Source organism: Drosophila mojavensis, unplaced genomic scaffold (assembly GCF_018153725.1).
Source record: "Drosophila mojavensis isolate 15081-1352.22 unplaced genomic scaffold, ASM1815372v1 contig_49, whole genome shotgun sequence".
Taxonomy (NCBI): domain Eukaryota; kingdom Metazoa; phylum Arthropoda; class Insecta; order Diptera; family Drosophilidae; genus Drosophila; species Drosophila mojavensis.
The window spans coordinates 2,803,426-2,824,790 of record NW_025318872.1 but is presented as its reverse complement, the minus strand read 5'-3'; the positions used below and the strand labels follow the sequence as shown (position 1 = coordinate 2,824,790).

The 21,365-nt window shown below is 33.7% G+C and overlaps 5 protein-coding genes across 7 annotated transcripts in view; 4 read left to right on the top strand and 1 right to left on the bottom strand.

The window, feature by feature from the left end:
* Positions 1-130: 130 nt before the first annotated feature.
* LOC6577979 (CD2 antigen cytoplasmic tail-binding protein 2 homolog) lies at positions 131-1,387 on the bottom strand. The gene is made up of 3 exons (XM_002003874.4): positions 1,177-1,387; positions 917-1,109; positions 131-851 (listed from the first exon to the last, which is right to left on the bottom strand). Exons 1-3 carry the CDS (start codon positions 1,278-1,280, stop codon positions 210-212), a joined length of 939 nt encoding a protein of 312 aa, XP_002003910.1. The 5' UTR covers positions 1,281-1,387; the 3' UTR covers positions 131-209.
* A 34-nt stretch (positions 1,388-1,421) lies between these two features.
* LOC6577978 (U6 snRNA-associated Sm-like protein LSm4) lies at positions 1,422-2,237 on the top strand. Its single transcript, XM_015165932.3, has 4 exons — positions 1,422-1,515; positions 1,584-1,625; positions 1,704-1,802; positions 1,871-2,237. Exons 1-4 carry the CDS (start codon positions 1,513-1,515, stop codon positions 2,189-2,191), a joined length of 465 nt encoding a protein of 154 aa, XP_015021418.1. The 5' UTR covers positions 1,422-1,512; the 3' UTR covers positions 2,192-2,237.
* A 155-nt stretch (positions 2,238-2,392) lies between these two features.
* Positions 2,393-4,364, top strand: LOC6577977 (non-structural maintenance of chromosome element 4). Of its 2 annotated transcripts, XM_002003872.4 has the most exons (5): positions 2,393-2,590; positions 2,645-2,862; positions 2,968-3,135; positions 3,187-3,516; positions 3,589-4,364. In XM_002003872.4, exons 1-5 carry the CDS (start codon positions 2,485-2,487, stop codon positions 3,652-3,654), a joined length of 888 nt encoding a protein of 295 aa, XP_002003908.2. In that variant the 5' UTR covers positions 2,393-2,484; the 3' UTR covers positions 3,655-4,364. The 2 variants fall into 2 exon arrangements, with proteins under 2 accessions (XP_002003908.2, XP_015021417.1); XM_015165931.3 differs by lacking the exon at positions 2,393-2,590 and having other exon boundaries at positions 2,771-2,862; positions 2,987-3,135.
* On the top strand, positions 4,055-8,022 carry LOC26527490 (A disintegrin and metalloproteinase with thrombospondin motifs 18). The gene is made up of 6 exons (XM_044009294.1): positions 4,055-4,144; positions 4,496-4,783; positions 4,845-5,214; positions 6,843-7,041; positions 7,111-7,253; positions 7,315-8,022. The coding sequence occupies exons 1-6, from the start codon at positions 4,131-4,133 to the stop codon at positions 7,870-7,872; spliced, it is 1,572 nt and encodes a 523-aa protein (XP_043865229.1). The 5' UTR covers positions 4,055-4,130; the 3' UTR covers positions 7,873-8,022.
* LOC6577976 (thrombospondin type-1 domain-containing protein 4) overlaps positions 7,364-21,365 on the top strand; it is a 26,059-nt gene continuing 12,057 nt past the window's right edge. Inside the window, exons 1-4 of one of the 2 annotated variants that reach the window (XM_032728674.2) lie at positions 7,364-7,432; positions 18,510-18,582; positions 18,651-18,720; positions 18,993-19,546. In XM_032728674.2, coding sequence (XP_032584565.1) covers positions 18,557-18,582; positions 18,651-18,720; positions 18,993-19,546 — 650 coding nt within the window. In that variant the 5' untranslated portion in view covers positions 7,364-7,432; positions 18,510-18,556. Of the gene's footprint in view, positions 7,433-9,829; positions 10,083-18,509; positions 18,583-18,650; positions 18,721-18,992; positions 19,547-21,365 lie in introns of those variants that run through there. The other variant, XM_002003871.4, reaches the window with a different exon arrangement.

Sequence of the window (21,365 nt, the reverse complement as noted above, 5' to 3'; positions counted from 1 at the left end):
CGCAATATATCGAAATTAACATTAATTTAAAGGAAACATGTACTTAAAGATGTTAAATATATAAATTTGATATTTTACATTAAAGCAATAAAATATCTCTGTAATAATGTTTTAAGCTCAAAGATCTCGATAAACCTTAAATGTTTCTTTATTTCGAATAGAAGAACAAAGAAGTTACTTAGTGTTAAGCATTAACAAATGATTCCTGTTTACAAATACAAATCGAAATCTATCCTATTACTCGAGTAAAAATTTGAATTCTCCCCAACTTTGCGTACATATACTCCAGTCTTAAAATAGTCTCCTTGAGACCAATTAAACATTTTCTCTGTACTGTATGGGCCCTGAATTTCTTCATCAGTCTGCTTCCATTTAAACTCCCATTTTAGTTCATTTGTACTTGGTTCCTTTGCCTCTTTTTGTGAGCCCTTTAAGAGTTTGGACTCCTTTTCTTCGAAATCATCGGCATACATATCGAAAGAATCGCCCACGGGCTTGCTTGTACTTGGCAAATCCTCTAGTTTTTGCTTTATCTTTTCGTATGTCTCCTGATATATATCCATGTTTCCTGTATTAGTCAATATTTCGTTTGCCAATTCGGTTAACTTTGCAATTTGCTGCGTTTCTGTGTTCACAATTCCCGCTTTTTTTTGACGCAGCTTTTCGAGGGTGGATAATTTAGGTCGCTTACGACCCAATCTCTGCAAAGCCATTTGCACAGTTTCCCCTGGCTTCATAAACTCAAGCATTTTGGTAAGCGCCATTGATTGGTTAAATGGTTTAGGAGGTAAACTGCTATCAGCCGAGTTTTCTTCGTTGTTTGGATCAAAGTAGTTTTTATCTTTCTCTACCTATTATATAAATTATGAAATAATTTATTAGTTATTGATTGTGATTTATATAGAGATCTTAATACCTTAACCCAGTCGATGTTATCCAACCAGTTATCCTTAATTTGAGCTTCTTTGTTCCAGTGATAGTGGCCTTCCTTATCAAAATGTCCCTCCTCCAGTTCCTCACGCATGTTAAATGGTGTTATTTTGACATCATCTTCTACTTTACCTACACCCTCCTCACCACCTTCTATATCACTATCATTGAGATTGTCTCTGAATTAAGAATATTATTAAAATAAATATTTCTTGTTGCTTTTAAATTTAGTAAATCTTTGCAAACCTTTCGTAGTCGTCGGAGTCCTCTTCATCTGAGTCTAAAGTGTGTTTCTTTTTAAATATATCACTATCAGATAAATCAAAATTTTGTTTTCTTTTCGATGCCATGTTTATATATTTTTTATAGCTGTTATTATTGTATACTTGTTACATTAACAAATTTAGTCAATAAAGAAATATTTATGTTGCCATTTCAGAGTTGCATTGATTCGTGATCTAGCTCAAAAGAAGCATACCAATATTGATTCCCTTTAACATTAACGATTAATATCCGGAACCCAAAAGTTTCATCTCTAAAGTACTCATTACTTTTTTTTTTTTGTAAAAATATAAAGTAAAAATGGTAAGCAATATTATTTTTCTCCGTTGTTAATAACATATTATAATTATAATGAATGTTTTTAATTAAAGCTGCCGCTATCACTTTTAAAAACAGCTCAAAGTCATCCTATGGTAAGTTGTATACCGGCATTTAACTCGGCCTGTACTAATTGGATTTGTTTATACTCACTTAAAAAATAATTTTAACAGCTGGTGGAGCTGAAAAATGGAGAAACCTACAATGGTCATTTAGTTAGTTGCGATTCTTGGATGAATATTAACCTGCGTGATGTAATTTGTACTTCAAAGGTAAGGAGCATATAATGCATATAATGAGTAAACTTCTCACATGTTCAATAAATTGTATATCACTTTAGGATGGCGACAGATTTTGGCGCATGCCAGAATGCTACATACGTGGTAGCACAATAAAGTATTTACGTATTCCAGACGAAGTGATCGACATGGTAAAAGAAGATGCACAAGCCAAATCAAGAAATCGTGCTGAAATGAACAAAAATCGCGGCGGCAACTCATCGCAGAATCAAAACCAACGTGCACCACGGAGTGGAAATCGAAACAACTTTGGTGTTCGCAGTGGGCCTAGCGGTGGAGGGCTTGGCAATGGAGGTATGCGAGGTGGAAATGCAGGACAAGGCAATCGTCCACCCCCTCAGGGAAATAAGCTTAGAAAGTAATATAAAATAGTATATCAACTAATTAAATGCGACTCATTTGATAGTACATACGTTAGTTTAAATATTTCACTTTTGGGGGCATCCGCTAAAGTCGACATATTGGAAGTATAAACTCTTTTATAATAATTTACAATCTCAATCAATTCAATTCTAAGCCCAAAAACATACAGTTATCGATATATATTACTGCTTAGTACAATAATCGAGCACTTATCGCTTATTAGATGCCGATAAACGTCGCTATCTAGTGTAGCAATTTGTTCTTAAATTAGTAAACCATATTTAAATAAATAATGGATTGTACTGACAATATGCAAACAAGTCAACAGGATGAAGAAGTTGAGGAAAGTGGGCGTATAATCCAACTTCAAGATTTAATTGAAAAAAATATACAGATTGGTAAGTTTTGCGGCAAGTTTACCATTGCCTTAATAATGGCGCCCTTTTTTATAGAACAAAAAATTGAGTCCCGTTCTTTCGGAGAGTCCATGTCGGCCATTTTTGATATATTAGGTAAAGCGAACGATGTAGTGAAAGGATATGAGGAGCGCAAAACAAACTCAACAGAGATTTTGCTGGACTCTGAACTCTTAAGACGAAACCACGAAGTTGTTGGAAAGGCAATACAGTATAATACGAATATCACAGATCGAATGTATTGTACGGCCATTGTAAGTATAATTTAGAGCCCTGCACCAATATCAAATGTTGAATGCAGGGCTCCACAACACAATTTGAGATGAGAACTTCCTGAATTGTATACCTACTGTATGAAGAACAATGTTGTTTTCAAAGACAATGCAGAGGATTGGAATGCCCTGTGCAGCCTTGCTTGCCGGTATGGAGTGCCCAGCTTCACAAATGCCTCGATGTTGCCTTTTATTAATGTAGAGCTCAAACAGCATGTTCCCAAGCAGCGAGCAGCACGTAAAACCACAATAAATGTAAGTTTATAATACAATCTATCAATCTATATTAATCATTTTATGCCTTAGGCCGTAGAGAAACGTCCGAAGCAAGCCGACAAGCTCGAACGCAGGGGCGAAGGCTCGGCAGCTGTGAATCATGTGATGAAACAGATTAAAAATATTTACCGAGCCGGCAATAACCAACCAATACCATATTTTAAACTGATCTGTAATCCCCAAAACTTTATGGACACCGTTCAAAATTCATTGATTATATCGTTTTTGATCAAAGAGAATCTGATATGGATGGAGAACGGAGCAGATGGATTGCCCCAAATCAAATTGAACAATTCAAAAGAATCCATTGCAAGTGAACCTTTTCAGGCCATATGTCGCTTAGATCTTGAACTCTGCGAGGTACAAAAACACTGTTGAATATGTGAAAGCAATCTTTAAATACATGATTATATATAATTAATTCTTTTACAGAAATATGCCAAGTATTACAATATCAAGGAACCCATGCTAAAGCGCGCTGAAGTCGACGAAAGCTGATAGTATTTTTATTTCGTTGAGCCATTCAAGTTTTTATAATATAAATATTTGTATGTATAGATAAGAGCACGCGCCAAATAGTTGAGTTTGTATATTAATATAGTCTATGTTATAGAGAGCGAGTGCGGTTGAGAGATATATAGCGTAGATCAGTACGTCAGCTGAGATCTGTTTATATTTGAGAGTAAGCTTAAAATTTTGATAGCTAAAGAAAGAAATGAAAAACGAATTAAATTTTTTGTTTCATTTTTATTTTGTATTAACCAATGCAAAAATAAAATTAACTTTACATATTCTGTTATGTTATAGATTTTGTATACCACCCTCGTGTATATTTTGGCTTTTTGACCGCAGTATTTAAAATTTCTTCGAAATGTTCTTAGTTGTGCCTTAGGCTTTTGTAATGGCACACGCGTTTGATGCGCTTCATCTGACTTGATCGTTCTATAGTACAATTTAGAGTCAAATACAAGAGAATGCAGTTGATAAGGTCAGTGGGCTTATTTATGAATTAGACTGAACGTTCGACAGATAAGCAGAGTTCAATTAATATTGCATGTGAATTAGCTCATTCATAAAATTTATTTGTGTGCACATGCGTGCATGATTTATAATAATTTTATTACTAATACAATTCCTATAAAGCTCATTCATTAAATTTATGACCATACAGTATTTGTCTTTCCAATAAAATCTGTTGAAAACTTCAAGTTACATTTTGTATTTTAATCGCTGGCAGCAATTAACCTTGCGACAAACGAACTTCGTGATTAAAAAGTCATTCTGTCAGATAATAAAGTCAAAGTGAATATGTATTCAACATAAAATTGTAATTCTTTAGAGTCTTAAGTATTTTATTGCTATCATGCTTGGAGATTCGTCTGAATGATGCCACCCAAGTGGTCAATGACAATAGTACGAACATAATGATAAAATCTGAGCTCAGCGACGATATTGATGATGATTATACGGATTATGTGGATGAGAATGAAGTCAGCAAGCAGACACGACAACGCAACCAGAGCTCATTCGACAGAGTTGGCACGTTTTACTCCTGGGATCGCTGGGAGAAGTGGAGTAAATGCTCCACCACTTGTGTGCAAATCAAGCAGCGGAAATGCTTAGAGCGGTAAGTGGTTCAAAGATTATGATTGTTATGCTCAAAGCTAATATATCTAATGCATTCGCAGCTTTAAAAACTCAACCATGGAGAGCGCAGTGGAGAGGCGTTTCTACCCCGGCAGTGGCCAAACGGGCTGCTCGGGAGTAGTGAAGCGATATCGTCAGTGCAAGGAGGAGCGCTGTAAGCCAGGAAAGCAGCGATTGCGTGACGAACAATGCGAAAAATTTAATAACATGCCCTATCGTGAGACTTTCTATAATTGGGTCGGATATGAGAAAGAGCATGACGAGTGCATGTTGTTCTGCCGCGCCATAAACTCTGATTTGTTCATCAGTATGAATCAATCGGTCACCGACGGTACGCCGTGCAATCGTCCGGCCGTATACTATACGCACTTCTATAGACGACAGGCTGTCTGTGTGGAGGGAATTTGTCGGGTGAGTGAAATAGTTTTACTACTACATATATAATCTAATCAGTTATGATATGTAACGTAACTCTAGAACTAGTTTTACTACCACATATATAATCTAATCAGTTATGATATGTAAAGTAAAATGTAAAATATGTAAACTAATTATTTATAGGGTATTTAATATTCTATAAGTTTATTCTTTGATTTCTCTCTCATTTTCTATAACATCTGCAAATAATAACTTTGCCTCTTCCGGCCTGTGGCTGGATTTTTATTGCGTACATTTATACCAATTGCAAATTGAGTTCTATCTGCTGTTGGATTGGCAACTCGATAAAATTTCATTTCAACTCGTTATTCCACAAAGTTTATGGGCCGCCGAGTGATGTCATCTGTAAAAGCGAAACTTCAAAATATGCACTAGATGGCTTTGTGTATAAGGCAAGCTTTCATGGCACTTCGACTAACTGAAGTAAAACTCCAATGTTAGTAATAACAATACTCTAGGCCTTCGCCAATGTTTTGTAAATAATTGAAATATTTCTGTAGTCATTCATTTTGGCTTTTTAATGATGGGCATGCGGCAAGGGCAGCCACAATTCAATGTTGAATGCATTTGATTTCTCTTTATGGCCAGGTTAAATTGTCTAAAGCCAATTTTCTCCAAAAGCATGCAAATTGCTCAAGTGCTTAGCACATACGGTTGCACATGAATATGTAAGGTAGATATAGGCAGGTATGTAGGCTTATATGTATGTAAGTACTCTTGCATTGTAATACAGTCCGTTAAACTGCTTTATGGGTGGCCACACACACACACACACTGCGAGTGCAGCTGTGAGGTTCTTGAATAGCTGCCAAATGTAATAAATCTTAATTAATATCGTTTGCCAATGATTTCCATATTCATATGGCTTTCGGGTCTTTCCAATTTATAATTTAATTAGTTTTTTTTTTCTATACGCATCAGAGCAGCAGAGGCAGCAGCAGCGTGGCTTGGTAAAAGAAACAAAAATGCATAGATAATGTTGCGATGGGCCTTCTGTTGACATGACCCCATTATCGCCTGATAATTTCGAATACTTACATACACATGTAATTAGCCCAGATACAAAGCCTTTTCATTGTTTTAATGGTTCTCTGCCCACTCTCTCGAAATATAACTAAAACAAAATGAGCAAGAAGAAGAGAAACTGTGTCAAAACATTCAAGTGGCTCTTAGGAGGTGCACTAGATTAGAGCAATGCCGGCAATGGGTGTGCAATGTGGCTCCAGTCACTGCTTGCCGGCGGAGATAGGCTACTCGACTTTATCTAAAAGAAGATCAAACACATCCACCGATATTTGCAGCCTCATTAAAACAACACGTTCTCACATTCGTCGACATGATACGAAATATCTGGATGGATCTTATTTAAGTACTTAAGATCAGAAATTTGATTGATATCAATCAGATCTCTTGAAATATTAGAAAATCTAAGGATTTCCCATTCGCCAACTTTAATGTATATGTATGAGTAAGGGAGACTATGCAATACCCTGTATTCATTCTCTTGTATTATTTACAACTTTTTACTTTCCTGGTATAGCTTTTCGCAAATATCCTGAACGTGTACGAAGACTTATCCTGTATTTCGTTCTTCCTTTCAGGCAGTGCATAGCAGCGGCCTAATTCGTCCCGTTACAACGCGTGATAGCCCGGTGAAGTGCGGTTCGGTAATGTGCAAACATGTCTCTGTCCTCTTCAACAAAACGAATCCAACGAAGGGCTACAATCTCATTACTAAACTGCCAGTTGGAGCAATGAATCTAGCGATCAAGCAAAATATACGAAGCAATAATTCATTAGGCAAGTCGAAATATAAGGCAGAAAGAAATATAATCGAATTAGAATTTTGATTAAATTTCAATTTTGCAGCTTTGAAAAGCGCCGAGGAGGTCTTTCTCATACCGAGAGATCGCTTAAAGATATTCAGCTTTAATGATAACGCCTACGAATACAATCAGCTGAACGCTTTGCTTACATCAAGGGGTCCGCTCGCCAAGGCTGTGATGCTGATGGTAAATCTTAATTGAAAACTTGTATTGAATCTCGGACTAAATATGTGATCATGTCTGACAGCATTTCGTGCTCGATGCGCAGAGTGGACTGAATGATATTCAATACAATTATACCATACCCATAGCGTCCTCTACTGTCAACGAGGAGGAGGAGCTGCAGGCTATCTGGGATGAGTCGGGTAAGCTCGTTAATGACACCGATGCCAGTTATGCGCAACGCATGAAAGAGCGAAAGCGTCGGCGATTTACTTGGAAGTTGTTGGGTTTCGGCGAATGTAATCGCAGCTGTGGCCCGGGCACCCAAACGCCCATATTCCGCTGTGTGCTCATGCGGGAGTCCTTAATCCGATATTATTCGCCACGTCGCTGCGCCGACATTGAGAAGCCGACCTTTAATGACGACATCTACAACTGCAATCGCGGACTCTGTCCGGCCTTTTGGCGCCCGAGCAACTTCAGCAACTGTGAGTGTCCGACCGGGAGCTCCATTGGTCTGCGCAGGCGAAATTTCGAGTGTATGCAGGAGCAGATCAAGGGAAATGTTGAGCTAGTCCCTGACAAACTGTGTCCTGTCCGAGACCCTCAGGTCGAATCCTGTCGTTGCCAGAGTAAACACTAAACAGAATATCAATCGCAATCTCTGTGCCTCTGTCATCCGACATAGGCAATACTTTGTGCGTCAACTATCCCTAGCGTGAAATTGCCTCTAATGTAATACGCAGAAGTCAAAGAAGCGGGTCAATAAAGACGATTATCCATTTAAAATCTATGACTTTGCAGCCCAATTAATGACCCACAATGCAGAGGCTGAGCGTCCCAGTGGCTCGGCAGCACACTTCATTTCATTTCAGATCTTTTTTCTGTTCATTTTCAATTGCTCGCAATAAAGAATATATCAAATCAATTAAACAAAAAAAAAAAAAAACCTATAAATTAATGCTGAAATCTAATGAAAATATTCAATTTACGTTACGCGCTTAGGCGAATTTCTGTTAAAATATCGAGTTACGTTCCACAAGATTTCTTTCTCAATTCTTTTTTAATTTTTTGGCTGCGCTCGAGCAACGAAAATAAGCCGTTAAGAAAAATTTATGAACTCGCCCGGAATTTAACGATTTTATAAATAATGGAATGCAGCTCGCAATTCAATTGCTCCAAAAACAACAAATTTTAATTGATCTTAATGGTAATTTTTGGTGGCAACTTTTAATTTCATTTCCCACAATGAGAAAATATATAATATATTAATTTTTAATGACTTGCTTGTTTATCATATCAAATTTATGATTGTTCCTAATTACAAATTTTGGATTCTTCGTTGCATGAATTATTCTCAACAAAACAACTTTAATTTTATGCACAATATATTATTCTAAATAATATCATTTTATGGCATAATTCTTTTAGATTGGAATAATAAATAAATAATAAACTTTTTCCCATTTTCAATTTTGTGAATTAGTTGTTATATATATTAATTATATTATTATATTTCAAATTTGTGATTTCTTTAAGCTGATATGTCAAGTTCTTCTATATAAATATTTTAGGTTTCCTTTGGGTTTCTTGTTTTTAATGTTCATCAATTTAGAAGTGAATCATAAAATATGGTATTTTGAACTGTAACCCCCGAAACATTCTTGCGAAATATATGTATATACGTTGAAATTTTGCTCAATTAATGTTTATGACATAACTTGAAGCTATAAATAATTCTGTGTAGTGGTTTACGATTTGTTTTCTGGTATTGTTTAGTCTAGTATTTCAGGCAAGGTCTTTGGGGCTTACATATGTGGAGACCCTTAACTATTGTGACAGACCCAACAAGAGCGATTAGCATAACAAATATTTGATCTTGACTACTTACATATATAACTGTATATACATATGTATGTATGTATGTATATACATGTAATTTCAGTGTGAACTGTATGGAATCTGAATGTGAATATATATATATGTGTGTGTGTGTGTGTGTGTGTGTGAATGCACCTGTTTTGTAGACGAGCTGCGAGCAATTATGCTGAGCCAACATTTCCGCTTGTGATAAAAACAATGTGTATTTGATTACCATATGTACATATGTATGTAAATGTGTGTATATGTACGTATGTGTGTGTGTAAGTCTGCTGGTATATTTTGAGTATTTTTTAGTAATAGCTATAAGCGAGTTGTGCTCTGATTTAAAGTGCGTAAAACAGCCTCTAGACTCCTTATATTCTAATACGCACTAACACACTCTCAATCACATTCACACTCACACATGCAGTATCGCTATTCCTCTCCGCCCACTCTATCTCACTCTCCCTCTTCTGCTCTCACTCTCGTTGAGTGTGTCGCGTTCGAAGTGTTGTAAGGCACGCATCATCCAGACTTTTTGGGCGCGCGCGCCTCCGCCAGCAATTCAACTCGTTCACCCCACCCACCCCCACCCGACGCCCCCGCTTTAACAGTTCTCTGTCGCAGCCACAGGCCGGCAGTAGCTGGCGTCGCCTGCGCCGGCCGCGACTGCGGCTGCGACTGAGGCCACGCTGAGGCTGTCTTCATCGCGCTTCAATTCCCAAAACGATTTCCCAGCGATTTTAGTTTGGATTTGCGTACCACGCGATGTTGACGGCGGCTTTAATTGAAACGAAAATCTATCGGGAAACTGTTCGAACTTGTTAGTTATAGTTAGTATATGTATGCACAAATATTTTTGGGAGGCGGTTTTTTACTCAACCGTTATCGCGCCCGAAATTCCCCGTTGGTGAAAACATTGCAATAATATATTATGATTTATACATGTGCGTGCCATACAAATGATCAGTGGCAAATGCAGAAACATTTGTGAGTTATGAAATTTCCACCAAGTGACTTGTTACACTCCTTACCATATGCATTCTCAAGCACCTAAATTATTTATGGGTAACAACAAAATATAGAAATCTTTAAGCTCTGTTTTAGTGGTAAGCAATTTGTTGAAGATCAGACAGAAAGTCGGTTTTCAGATCTATCTAAACCTAAACATTAAAGATCAAGGCATACTTAAGTAAAACAAAAATATATTCAAAAATATAATCAAAATAAAAAACAATATAAAATCAAATTAATTTTTGAGAAAATTCAAAAGATTTCTTTGCATTTTTTAAGTAAGTAACAACAAATGAATAATTTTTTATACATTTATGAGTATTACATAAGCTTAAAAACCACATATTTATAAAGGATAACAATCTGAAGCTAACATAGTTATGTTTGCCTCTGTTTATTTTAGTCTATATCTAATATAGAAATAATTAATAGAAATAATACGTGATACATTTTTTTGTACCAGCTCTTATAATTGGTGGAGCCTATCTTATCTTTATATCATATCGAAACTGTATATTTGTATATATCTTTATATAGTTACCATAGACCTTTTTAACTCTAATTCATCCAGCTTCAATAGTAAATCTTAACTTTATATATCTATCATTATTAAATGACTGCTGTCATATAATCATACCAAAAATCTACGTATATGATTGTCATATAATGATATCTACATCTACATGATATAACTTGTCTAGCTCCCCCTACGTTTGTGTCATATCAGTCTCATAGCTCTATGTCAAGGAAACTTTTAATCGGCTAGGGTATTCAGCTTTCAGCATTCCTGGCTCCAATTACCGTTTCACTAATAAACCTATCATAAAGCCGAGCTGATAGCGTGCGACCAACATCTTAAACAATGCCACGCGTCGTGCCCCCGCTAAAAGCTATCAAAACTGGATGAAGGAGGGGCCAAACTCGCATTCAAAAGCAACCGAGAAAAAAGTGAAAATAAAAAGAAAATCCAAATAAATTGAAATATATTTGATGGCTATAACCATTTCATCGCAACGTCACAATTACAAAATGCACTTATGGCCCAATGACATATCAACCTCCTTCGTCTCCTCCTCCTCCTTCTCCGCTCATTTGGGTTTCATTCTCAAGTGCATCAATCAATCTTACAAGACAATAGTCCACATAGACGTAAATGTAAAATAATAAAAATTGAAAATTATGCCATTAGGTATTGTCGATAGGTAGCTGAAATATTGACTGAGAGTCTTTTGTATCTGGGAAACAACTCTTAAAGAGATTTGAACATCAATTTTGCTAGAAGTGTTAAAAATGTGAAACGGCGGCTTTACTGAATATTTACTGTTAGAGCTGGGTTTCAACTTTGTTTGAAGGAAATTGCTGAGTAAATTTATATAGAAAATAATACAATTTTTTTTCAAAAACTGAATAATTGTTATTTTTTAACTTGGTTCTAACAGGTAAAAAGCATATTGGTTTTTTGTTATCCTTCCGCTCTTGAAATACTAACTACTGTATCGATAGTTTAAAAATAATGTGTACGCCTCTTTGGAAGCGTGGCATATAGAATAATATATAAATATTTTTTGCAAATTTTTAAATTATAATATAATATAATTTAATTAATTTATTTATTATTTCGAAACTTCCAAATATATGAAAAAAAAAATCTTTTTGAATGATATAAATTATATGGTTTCATAATAAACATAATATTTACATTCAAATATTTTGAAATATTTGTGTTTTTCTTTTTCATTAAAATATTGAGTGAGTTTCAGAAATCTTTTCATCATTGCTATTTTCATCAATAAATTATATTGTTTCAAAATAACTTAAAATTTCATTTATTCATATTCATTCCGTTTTGAGAAACGCACTTGTTGACGTACACTCCGCAACTGTTTTTGTTTCGCTTGGATCGGATTCTATCCATAGACACATGATAAAATGAAATGTGGAAAACAAACATATCCATAAATAAACATAAACACTTCTTGAATGACCGAAAACTTCAAATGCAAACGCATTTGTTGTTCAGCTCGAATGCAAATATTGCAGACACTTGACTCGATTTCCGTTTGAATACACTTCATATCCGATATAGATGGCTATACATTCATATAGTTGTCGCTTTTTTTGAAGTATGTAGAAATTGTGTGCTGTGGGGGCATAAATATGCAATTAGTTTGGCACTTTTCACAGTCTTTCATTTCGTAAAGGGCTTGTTCGCAGCTTCTTCAAGTACAGTTTGTAAACACAAATTGCATCTATATCTTTATTTGTATGTATAAGTATATATGTACATATATCCAAACAAATATCCGTCTATATGCATATGGAAATATGCTAGGCTTGGGAATAGCTCGATTGACACATATTCGAGAAGTGCACGAGCTCATTAAAGTTACTTAATGCTGAAGCTGATGCACTCTCTGCATCTTGCTTAGCAACCAATTGGCTTCAGTATATAGCCTTGACTACATTCCCGAGCTCTCAGTTTATTAGGCGTTAATTGCACTGACTGATTTCAATTTTTCAAATGAATAATATGTAGTTTTAACAAGTTTTTAAACGAGAAATATTAATGCTTTTCTTATAAATGAACTATTAAAAACGATCTCTTTAAATATTCAGTATTTATATAATACAAATTAATTAAAATTAATCACTTTATAAAATATATTTTCTTAATGAGAAATCAAACAGAAATTAAAATAAAATATTTTACCCTTGCTAATTTGAGTTTGAAATAATTTAGAATAATATAAATGATCAAATAATATTTTAATTTAAATGACGTCCAAATATGATCTTAAATAATCTTAAATACTTTCAATTCACAGGAAAGTTAGTATATATTATAAACAAATAAATATATTGTTATTTTCTTACATTATTTAAATATTCGTTTTAATTAAAAGCTTTTAATTTATCGTAGCATTTTTCATTATATGTAAATTATTTATCTACAGTATTTAAAAAGGAAAGTCTATAATAAATATTGTTGAAATTTTTTTTACATTTTAATATTCGTTTTAATTAAATATTTTTAATTTAAAATTATACCAACGAAAAAAAAAGTATTATAAATAAAAATAAATAACTACATAATAAAAATTAAAATTAAATTATTGTCAATATACAAGTTAATATTTAAAATGTTAATTTAAAATATTGAATATTATAAATACACATATTCATATAATAAACATCGTGTATATTTGAGAACACAATTAACAGAATTATCGTGGAGATTTGTGACCTAGTTTCAAAATTATCACATATTAAAAATTTACCTTAATACCTTCTAGATATAACATTGAAACGTATATGGGGTTATTGGCATTTAGTTAAGACCATATATGGTGTATTTTTGTTCTTATTTTGCGCTTTTGAATATTCTACAGACCGCAAAGGTTATTGGTTATGCTCTACATATCAATCAAGCAATGCAAGAAGAGTGATCTTAACTACCAGCAACACGAACAAAACGATGTATGCAAAATATTGGGCAATATCCATTATGGATAATGTGGGTTAGTGTGGGGCAGTGCCCAAGTATTCGAAACATTCACTTTGAAAACTATTCACCATGAAGGTCAATAGTGTATGACAATTTCAATCGTATCCATTCCTCTAGCATTGTCTGTCAAGCAGCTGGGAATGAAGTTCTATGGGAGCAAACTCGGTGAACACACCCGTCTATATGTATGGATATACGTTTATACATATGCACATACATATATGTAAGCATGTATGTCTTCATTGTGTTGCTCAAAAATGTCCAAATTATTTAAACGATGCCAGAAACTGCTTCAGTTCGCATTTGTTTCACTCTTTTTGTAGCATGGTCACGGGCGATTTGCTGAATTTGCACAATGTGTATTATACAGCACACGAGCATCAGATATAGTATATATAGACATATATATGTATAGTATATATTATGTATAATAAGTGTGTGCAGCTAGTATAAAACACACAGTTTAAATATAAGCACTAATCTAATGGCAAAATGTTTTATTATTTAATTAACAGCTTTAAAAACATTTTGATTCGAAGTGCTTAATAGAATTAAATGTTTTTATTAAGATTTAATCAGCTCTCAAGTGGGCTCTAAATAATATGTATATATATTTATAATTGAGAAATACTTGTTTACGAATGTATTAAACTAGTGCTAAATGTCATAATACCCTGTCTAAATACCTACTATTTACATATACATATGTATGTTACATCCGTTTACTTAGACAAAACTGTAATTCTATTATAACGAACTCTAAGGATATTTGAGACAAATATAGAAATATATATTTAATTAATATGTGTATAATTATATATATAATATATATATTATATGATTATAATAATACTGTTTGGTTTTTAAATAATATAAAATTTATATGATAAATAAATTACCTAGGCTATTCATAAGTTTCCTGTGTAAATAGTATATATTTCTCAGTCTATGTTTATGCCTCTTAGGATATCTAGATACATATATATTCCGATATTTTGCCAAGATATAACTACTGTTGGTTAGCTTCAAATGGAATGAGAAATTTCAAGACTTTTCTATTCTATGTGGATTTTTTTACTTTTCAAAATCTATCAAGCTATATTCGTCAGTCTCTAATGAATGCATATTCTCATATCATATGCTCTATTCTAGGGTATACGACAATTTGCTTAAATATATATTCAATTTCCTATGTGCCCCATCAATACATGTGCAAACATACGTCCAAAAGTACATGTAGGTACATACATACACATATGTTAGTCTATTCGATCTAACGACTTCCGATGAGCTGGCTGATAATATTCTCTTTTCATCCCGAAAATTTTTGACGCTATCGCTGAAAGCGAATCTACGCAGTTAATTTGGTCGCACCCGCCCATGGGTAGCAATCCATACATACATATATATGTATATATGCATGTACATGTGTATATGTACACATACATGCACACTGCGACAATTTGCCATTCGCCGATGTAATGTTTCATTTTTGAGCCGATCTGAGCTAAGTCGAGCCGATCTGAACAGCGGCTCATTATAAATGAGGGATGGGCGTGTCGGACTCTGTCGCAGCGAGCGCAAATTACGACCAGATTAATGATCACATGTTTCAATGCGTTCTTTCTTCGTATATTTTGTTTTTTGTTTTTTTTTTTCGCTTTTTAAGCTCAGCTATGCGTAAAAGCATCCGCAAGAGAAATAAGCTTTTGATGGTGATGTGTACATAGAAATGTGTTGAAACCCATTCAAACATTCGCAACGAATCTATGTACGCATGGTTAACAGCACACATACACTGAGAGAGATGCATCATGAATTAGGTATTGAACAAAATGAAATTGTTACTAAGGATCCGAAATCAAAAGTGACTTTTAATTTATTTATACATATCTATTTGTAAATGTTCTCTAATATTGTTGTTGTATCTAATATTAATTTAAATTTATATTTAAAGAATAATTCAATGTAAGTTTGTCTAACATACCGCCCCCACTCCGAGGAGCCGGAAATGTGAATCAAATAAGCACTGCATCAGTAATTCTTTCTTTAGAGTACGTTTCATTCATTTAATGTGTTCAATTTTATAATATATAATATAATATGTATACATATATATCAGTGTTGCCAAATCAGCTTTTTTGAAAAGCCGATTGCGGGAATAATTCCAAAACAGCTGGCAGCGCGAATTTCGGATTTTTTAAAGAATAATTTTCTTTATTTTCGCTTTTTTATTTATTGAGCAAGTTTTCGTATTTTGTAGGGATAATTCGTATGTAGTTGAATTAAAACCAAATATTTCAGTAATTCAATTTTTAATGAACGAACCAAGCGGTAACAATATGGAACGAACTAAACTAGGATATGATTTATATTTAATTCAAAACAACTTATTATGAACAACAATATCGAACTTTTTTATTCTATGTAAATGAAACGAAAAGATTTTTTAACAGAGCTTATAAAGCAATTAAAAAATGTATTCAAATCTTTTGATAGCTTGTAGTACAAGAATTTATGTGTTAAAGGTTTCCGACAAATTTTCAAATAGTGAAAAATTTTGATTCATTTTCATGCATATATTTTTTTGGAGAACAATGAAAGTATTAAACACCAATATAAGAACATTCACCCAATTCAGTAGGTAGTAGTAGTAGTAAAACTACTCAAGACGCTTTGGGTTGAGAGGCGTGTTTCTAAGGATTCGATAGGAACTAAGAAATTTAAGAACTTGGCCCCTTTTGCATTGCTTTTTTTGCCCATGCGCAAGTGGGTAAAATTTTTCGTCAGATCAATACTGTGATGCTTAACTCAATTTCAAGCATCAGGTACAACATATTTATTATTAAACTTCACAGATGCGGCTTGCGGTGGTTGAAGAAATGATGCCATGATTATAAATTGTTAAAAATATATTTAAATATCAATCAAATCAAAGCAAAAAACATCAGATTTTTTCGATTTTATTTTCACAAAATTTTTATTTTCACAATTTTTTTTTTTTTATAATTTTGAGTCATTCTCCGGATATTACGACTTGCCGAAAAAAAAAATGCGAAATAATGAAAACAAATTTAAGCATTAAAAGACGCTGTTAGAAATGTATATGTATGTGTTTCTATTTAACAGTGATCAGTGTGTACGTAGCAGCGACACAAATGCTGCTAAGACAAAGAGAGAGAGAGAGAGAGAGAGAGAGAGAGAGAGAGACACAAGCTGCAATGCCGACGTCATACAAATGTTTCGATATTATGTTTTTGAATAATATATATATATATATAAATAATTGTTTCGATTACAAAATTAAATTTTTGTATGTTAACCCCCTTTACGAACATGGCAACTGTAAAAAAAATGAAAAAAAAATATTTTTTTTGCTCCTTCTGGTTAAAGCGTCCTCCGGGTATAGCGACGTAAAATCGTCGGTCCCTTGAATGTCGCTATAACCGGATTTTTGTTCTTAATCCTAGGGTATTTACAAAATAAATGTTCCTAATATTGTCAAACAGAACGAATGCACTCAGAGAAATAATTGACCATAATTAGGCAAATATATATATAACAACAATAATAATATTTTGTTCAGCTTACTTTATATTTGGTTCATAATCACTTGATGGATTGATTATTATATTAATTAGGACTTTTTAGGAATGATACATGCGAAAATCAAGGAATCGTATTAACCACCCAAGTCGTAAATCTTTCTACATGCGATAAAGCAGACATCGAATAATTTCTTTAAAATATTTTGTTGTTTCTTAGATTTTCATCCGCTTTAGGTCTTAGCTCGTCTTTCAGTGTATTTGCAAATTCAAATATATACACATACACAAATATTTTTTAGCATTCCAACGTGTCTGTGACAGCTATGTGTCTTCTATGTCAAAACTAAATAAATCATTAAATAAGTTTGCTCAGAGACTTGATTTATTAGTTTAGTTCTTTAAAAGACATTTAATGCCTTGAACACGTTTCACAAGTCCAGAAAAGTATTGGGAAATCTGATTACTTAATGCAAAAACGAAACAATCATGATTAAGTTTTGTAATGTTATGGTAAGAAATATTCAATAAATAGTTTTGTTCGGGGTTTGCGAAGACTTCCCAGATTTGAATAGTTTATTAAATATGCGCTAATGTCTAATGAGACCTGGGATATGCCGCTCCCCTAGTGAGCAGCTAAAAATAAGTCTGTACTTCTTATATTTTCTGAGATCGACAGTCAGACAGACAGACAGACAGGGCTTATTCAACTCAGTTTGTCGGTCTTTATGTTACATACATTTTATTTTATTTCAAGTTTAAGTTAACATAGATGTTTTTCAAAGAATTGAATAGATTCAGCAAGCTTTTGCAATGTACTGACTGTTGGGTTATCTAAAGATATATCTATAATTTACCCCTAAATATTAATAGAAGGCTTACAAATCAGTCACCCTCTGCTATAGTATTCCCATTTTCTAAGTCGGAACTAATTTGTGAGGCCCATATGTTGAGTGTTTTATTGCTTTCGTTCTATAGTCTTATTTAATTACTCCTCCCATTTGAAATTAATTGGCTTAATTGATTTTATTTTAGCACTAGCATTTCACAGGGGATGCAATCACCAGGGGATAGATTGTTAAAGAGTGATATATGTATACATAGATAAATAATATCTATAAAGCTATAAAGCCAGTTCAATTCCCTGGGCTACTTTTTAGACAATAGCAAAACAGATAGACAAAAGGTCAGGAACCCTTTCACAAATCAATAATAAAGTGAGAGTGGTTCATCATGGGGACGCAAATCTCAGTCACCACTAATTATCACTATTAAAAAGCTAATTGTAATTGAAAGCAATCATTATATTATTCTAATAACACGAACATATGTATGTGTGCCTTCTCCTTTCAGATTAGTCGCATTCCTATGTAGTCCCCGAGTTCGTTAATTGCAATACAATGGCAAATTATATATGTATATTGTTGTAAGTCTCATCTATGATACAAAACATTGATCGTTCTGTTTAATAACTCTACTTGTTCTACTTTCTAGTATTTGCCTAGTTTTTGCAGCTTTAACGCAATTTATTGTTGCGGACACATCAACGTTAGAACGAATTAAGGTAAGTTTGTTTGTTAGCCTTTAATGTAGGTGCGGAAGGGTTTGATAATAATATATATCACAGTCAGAGGGCGGAGTAAACATATCTTAAAGTAAAATCAGGATATCTAAACACATTTATTCAAAGTAGTTCAAATAAATATAGATAATTTAGTAGCTGCATTAAAAATGAGGTCTACCAATTCTGCCGTGCTCGACTTGTTAAGTTCCACTTGCGTATACGCTCTTATGCAAACTATTCTAAGAATCAATACCCATTCACATATATTACAGAAACATCAAGAATGGCTAAATCGGCATAAACTCAGAGCGGAAAAAGTCAAATATACGAAATGGAAATCATCTTTTGAGCCAGCTAAACTGTGGCGCATAAACAAAGAACCTTCAGCAAATCAGAATTCGAGCATCAATGAGGTATTCACGGAAAACGAAACCAGCTCTATCAATAGCAATGTGATTGGCGATGCCAACATCGACGTGTTGCCCACCATCTTAACCCAAACGCCTCGCCTACGCAGCCTCGACTCTCATGAAGTATTAAATAATACCAACTCAACTGAAATATCGAAGATATGGACGACTGTAGCGCCTACTTTGGCAACTAAATCCTTGATAGCCGACGAACCCGACGTTTCGACAACGGCATTGACATTGCCGAAGTTGAAAGATGTTCCATCAACTGCGTCAACGACTACGACTACGACATCCAGAAAGCCCAAGCCCAAGCTTAGACCCTTTCCTCGCTGGACCAATTGGAATCCATGGAGCGAATGCTCGCGCAGCTGTGGAGGCGGCGTTATGTACCAGACTCGCAAGTGCATTGATCGGTAAGTGTTAAAGATATATTTGCATATACATACATATATCAGATAAAAATATTGATCGAATGATTCGATTAAAGTAATTGAATATGATTATGAATATACATAGCTTTTATGATTTAGTAAATAAGCAAAACAACATTTTTTTAAAGATAAATAAAATAAATAATTGAGTTAAACCTACTACATATGTAGAATTTCTAAATCTGCTCTGCTTTCTATTCAGTTTGTTTTACCACAGAAGAATTAAATTAGGTCGTAAGTAGCTGGGCCTAAAATTTTGCGCTCAGTGTATGTTTATTCATAAAGTTAATTTCATTGCGGTTTTGCTTACAAAAGTTCATAGATTAAATTAATTTGTATTCAAATGAAAATTAATATTTTCACAGTGTTTGTTCAACCATGATATTTTTTAACAAGTTATATTACTTATATATATTATATTACTTATATATATAGTTTTTAAGTCAATCAAGGTTTTAATCTCTTCTTCTTCTTCGATTGTATATATTTTTCGATGTTGGCATATATATTTTTTTTCATTACGTTAATTTCAATTTATTTTAATTATAAAGGTATTATTATATTCAGTTTTACACTGATCCATCAAATGAATGTTTTCTTTTCGCATTTACTATTTTCCCAGAAAATTTGTATTGATAATTTCTCTAAGTGTATATTGTTAATAGAGTCATTCGAGCAACTCATTTTTAGTACTATCGAGTGTATATCATTTTCGGTGCAGCACGAAGAGATTCGTTCTTTGATTAGCAATTCAAATTTAATGGCGTCTTTATTAATGCTCGATCAAAATGACCTCTAATAGCTGAACATAAGGTAAATCGGATAATTAAAAGATATTTCGGAGGCCTGTCACGTGCCAGAGATTGTGTTATCCAGATCTGCGTGCGATTCGGAACGTTCTCCAAAGACAATGAAGTTATTATGTAACCAATTACAATATTGCACTTGTCTACATATCTACCTACTATATAGAGGTACATATAGCTATACCTATATAGAGGTATATATATGTATATATATACAGAGATATATGTATATACATACATCGACTTTTGCTTGTAAATGGAAATACTTGAAGCTACTTCCAGGTTGAAGTGAAGTATTACTTTGAAGAGTAGTCGTCTGTTGATTCTTAGTCATCCCTTTTGAACCAAAAACTGGTTTCTAGTTTAAGCTTTGGGGTTTTTTTGTGGTTCAGCTTTGTATGCGTCTAGCGTCATTTTGGCTGAAAAGTAATTCATGCTAATTGTTTTGTCAACATTTAAGAGAGATATATATGCCGCATATGGTGTGAGTCGATGCATAGACACTGGAGATATTACTCTATTGTCGTATATTTTTGCATATATTGCAAATATCTGAAATCGATTTTATTTTCTTTTGCTTTCATTTATTATTCTTTCTTTGTTTAATATTCCATGCGGGGTGCAGGCACTTTGAGGGCTGTGCAGGGTATCTTGTGGTTGGTCAAAGCTGATTTGCCTTTTAGTTTCGCTTGTATTTTTCCATCTCATGTACATAAATAATCAATTTTGGGTTGTTTTTTCTTTTCGATTTTTATTTAGCCAAGTCTTAAATAGTTAATTATTGACTTAACTAATCCACTTTGTGAGCAAACATTAATTCCGTTCGACGTGGCTCGTAAATTCAGAAAAAAAAAACGAGAGAATCGTATCACGGAAACCTGTATATGGTATTAGATATATAGAAATTGTATATATTTGCCGTTATTTAGAATATGTCTTCGCTGTTCCCTTGATCGGGGGAATCACTGAATATTTAAACTCTGCCCTAATACATA

Bases quoted from the DNA above. Each gene is read 5' to 3' on its own strand.
- LOC6577977 (XM_002003872.4), top strand. From the start codon at position 2,485: ATGGATTGTACTGACAATATGCAAACAAGTCAACAGGATGAAGAAGTT. The intron at 2,591-2,644 runs GTAAGTTTTGCG...CCTTTTTTATAG, and splicing joins TGAAAAAAATATACAGATTG to AACAAAAAATTGAGTCCCGT. The intron at 2,863-2,967 runs GTAAGTATAATT...TACTGTATGAAG, and splicing joins GAATGTATTGTACGGCCATT to AACAATGTTGTTTTCAAAGA.
- LOC26527490 (XM_044009294.1), top strand. The intron at 5,215-6,842 runs GTGAGTGAAATA...TCTTCCTTTCAG, and splicing joins GTGTGGAGGGAATTTGTCGG to GCAGTGCATAGCAGCGGCCT. The intron at 7,042-7,110 runs GCAAGTCGAAAT...TCAATTTTGCAG, and splicing joins ACGAAGCAATAATTCATTAG to CTTTGAAAAGCGCCGAGGAG.
- LOC6577978 (XM_015165932.3), top strand. The intron at 1,626-1,703 runs GTAAGTTGTATA...TAATTTTAACAG, and splicing joins CAGCTCAAAGTCATCCTATG to CTGGTGGAGCTGAAAAATGG. The intron at 1,803-1,870 runs GTAAGGAGCATA...ATATCACTTTAG, and splicing joins ATGTAATTTGTACTTCAAAG to GATGGCGACAGATTTTGGCG.
- LOC6577979 (XM_002003874.4), bottom strand. From the start codon at position 1,280: ATGGCATCGAAAAGAAAACAAAATTTTGATTTATCTGATAGTGATATA. The intron at 1,110-1,176 runs GTTTGCAAAGAT...TTCTTAATTCAG, and splicing joins GACTCCGACGACTACGAAAG to AGACAATCTCAATGATAGTG. The intron at 852-916 runs GTATTAAGATCT...TTTATATAATAG, and splicing joins ATAACATCGACTGGGTTAAG to GTAGAGAAAGATAAAAACTA.